The sequence below is a fragment of the Sardina pilchardus genome, chromosome 13, assembly GCF_963854185.1.
Source record: "Sardina pilchardus chromosome 13, fSarPil1.1, whole genome shotgun sequence".
NCBI lineage: Eukaryota > Metazoa > Chordata > Actinopteri > Clupeiformes > Clupeidae > Sardina > Sardina pilchardus.
The window spans coordinates 33,849,903-33,852,402 of NC_085006.1; the positions used below are offsets into that span (position 1 = coordinate 33,849,903).

Here is a 2,500-nt window from a genome sequence, read left to right on the forward strand (position 1 = left end):
TCATAACGCTGTGATATCTCTGTTCTCATAACGCTGTGATATCTCTGTTCTCATTACGCTGTGATATCTGTTCTCATAACGCTGTGATATCTCTGTTCTCACTCCAGTGTTAAAACGCTAGTCGCTCTTGCTAGTGCTCCCCTCTCATGCTCTCTGTATATGTACGTACTGTATGTGTGCATGTATATACACACAAAAATACACACATACATATATATATATATATCCCCCTCTCTCTGTGTGTATATACACACACAAAAATACACACACATATTATATAGATATATCCCTCTCTCTCTATGTATACACACACATCTTCCTCAGTCTCACTCTTCATCACTCCAAGGTTACACTCTCACTCTCTCTCTCTCTCTCTCTCTAAAGTAGTCTGGCACATCTCATGTAAAAAAGTGGGCGGGTACTTTGAGGCACATCTCTGCTGCCATTGGCTCATCCTGTGAGCGCAAGGCCACATTGGTCCATTCAAAGGAAAAGTTCTTCAAGCCTGTGCTTATGTGTTTGGATATGTGAAGGTAGAAACATGGGCCAGGTAGTGTGTGTGTGTGTGTGTGTGTGTGTGTGTGTGTGTGTGTGTGTTAGGAGGCGTGTGCTAGGTGGTGTGTGTGTGTATGTGTGTGTTAGGAGGCGTGTGCGTGTGTGTGTGTGTGTGTGTTAGGAGGCGTGTGTGTGTGTGTGTGTGTGTGTGTTAGGAGGCGTGTGTGAGTGTGTGTATGTGTGTGTGTGTGTTAGGAGGCGTGTGTGTGTGTGTGTGTGTGTGTGTGTGTGTGTGTGTGTGTGTGTGTTAGGAGGCGTGTGTGTGTGTGTGTGTATGTGTGTGTGTGTGTGTGTTAGGAGGCGTGTGCTAGGTGGTGTGTGTGTGTGTGTGTGTGTGTTAGGAGGCGTGCGTGTGTGTGTGTGTGTGTGTGTGTGTGTGTTAGGAGGCGTGTGTGTGTGTGTGTGTATGTGTGTGTGTGTGTGTGTGTGTTAGGAGCCGTGTGTGTGTGTGTGTGTGTGTGTGTGTGTGTTAGGAGGCGTGTGCTAGGTGGTGTGTGTGTGTGTGTGTGTGTGTGTTAGGAGGCGTGTGTGTGTGTGTGTGTGTGTGTATGTGTGTGTGTGTTAGGAGCCGTGTGTGTGTGTGTGTGTATGTGTGTGTTAGGAGGCGTGTGCTAGGTGGTGTGTGTGTGCGTGTGTGTGTGTGTGTGTGTGTGTTAGGAGGTGTGTGTGTGTGTGTGTGTGTATGTGTGTGTGTTAGGAGGTGTGTGCGTGTGTGTGTGTGTGTGTGTGTGTGTGTGTTAGGAGGTGTGTGTGTGTGTGTGTGTGTGTGTGTGTGTGTGTGTGTGTTAGGAGGCGTGTGCTAGGTGGTGTGCCATCCAGTTGACTTTGGTGGTCCAGCTCTCCCTCAGCGCCTCATCAAACTTCTGGCGGAACTGCTTCAGTGCCTCGTCCTCCGTCTTCCCCAGAGCCAGAGAGTCCTGTGCACACACACACGCACACGCACACGCACACGCACACGCACACGCACACGCACACGCACACACACACACACATTTATTTGATCATTCTTTTTTTTAATCCAAGCTGATGTATCTTATGTCTCGTGTGGGCCTTCAGGTACTGGATGTCCTTGACGGAGGTGTGTGTGTGTGTGTGTGTGTGTGTGTGTGTGTGTGTGTACCTTCAGGTACTGGATGTCCTTGACGGAGGTGTGTGTGTGTGTGTGTGTGTGTGTGTGTGTGTGTACCTTCAGGTACTGGATGTCCTTGACGGAGGTGTGTGTGTGTGTGTGTGTGTGTGTGTGTGTGTGTGTGTACCTTCAGGTACTGAATGTCCTTGACGGAGGTGTGTGTGTGTGTGTGTGTGTGTGTGTGTGTGTGTGTACCTTCAGGTACTGGATGTCCTTGACGGAGGTGTGTGTGTGTGTGCGCGTGTGTGTGTACCTTCAGGTACTGGATGTCCTTGACGGAGGTGTGTGTGTGTGTGTGTGTGTGTGTGTGTGTGTGTACCTTCAGGTACTGGATGTCCTTGACGGAGGTGTGTGTGTGTGTGTGTGTGTGTGTGTGTGTACCTTCAGGTACTGGATGTCCTTGACGGAGGTGTGTGTGTGTGTGTGTGTGTGTGTGTACCTTCAGGTACTGGATGTCCTTGACGGAGGTGTGTGTGTGTGTACCTTCAGGTACTGGATGTCCTTGACGGAGGTGTGTGTGTGTGTGTGTGTGTGTGTGTGTGTGTGTGTGTGTGTGTGTGTGTGTGTGTGTACCTTCAGGTACTGGATGTCCTTGACGGAGGTGTGTGTGTGTGTGTGTGTGTGTGTGTGTGTGTGTGTACCTTCAGGTACTGGATGTCCTTGACGGAGGTGTGTGTGTGTGTGTGTGTGTGTGTGTGTGTGTGTGTGTGTACCTTCAGGTACTGGATGTCCTTGACGGAGGTGTGTGTGTGTGTACCTTCAGGTACTGGATGTCCTTGACGGAGGTGTGTGTGTGTGTGTGTGTGTGTACCTTCA

The 2,500-nt window shown here is 49.7% G+C and overlaps 1 protein-coding gene across 5 annotated transcripts in view; it reads right to left on the reverse strand.

Annotated features, from left to right (window-relative positions):
• pik3cb (phosphatidylinositol-4,5-bisphosphate 3-kinase, catalytic subunit beta) overlaps positions 1-2,500 on the reverse strand; it is a 60,563-nt gene that overhangs the window by 2,136 nt on the left and 55,927 nt on the right. For all 5 annotated transcript variants that reach the window (XM_062551795.1, XM_062551793.1, XM_062551794.1 and 2 more), the window contains one exon: positions 1-1,472. This exon is cut by the window's left edge and continues 2,136 nt beyond it. In XM_062551795.1, the coding sequence (XP_062407779.1) occupies positions 1,341-1,472 (132 nt within the window). In that variant the 3' untranslated portion in view covers positions 1-1,340. The remainder of the gene's footprint in view (positions 1,473-2,500) is intronic.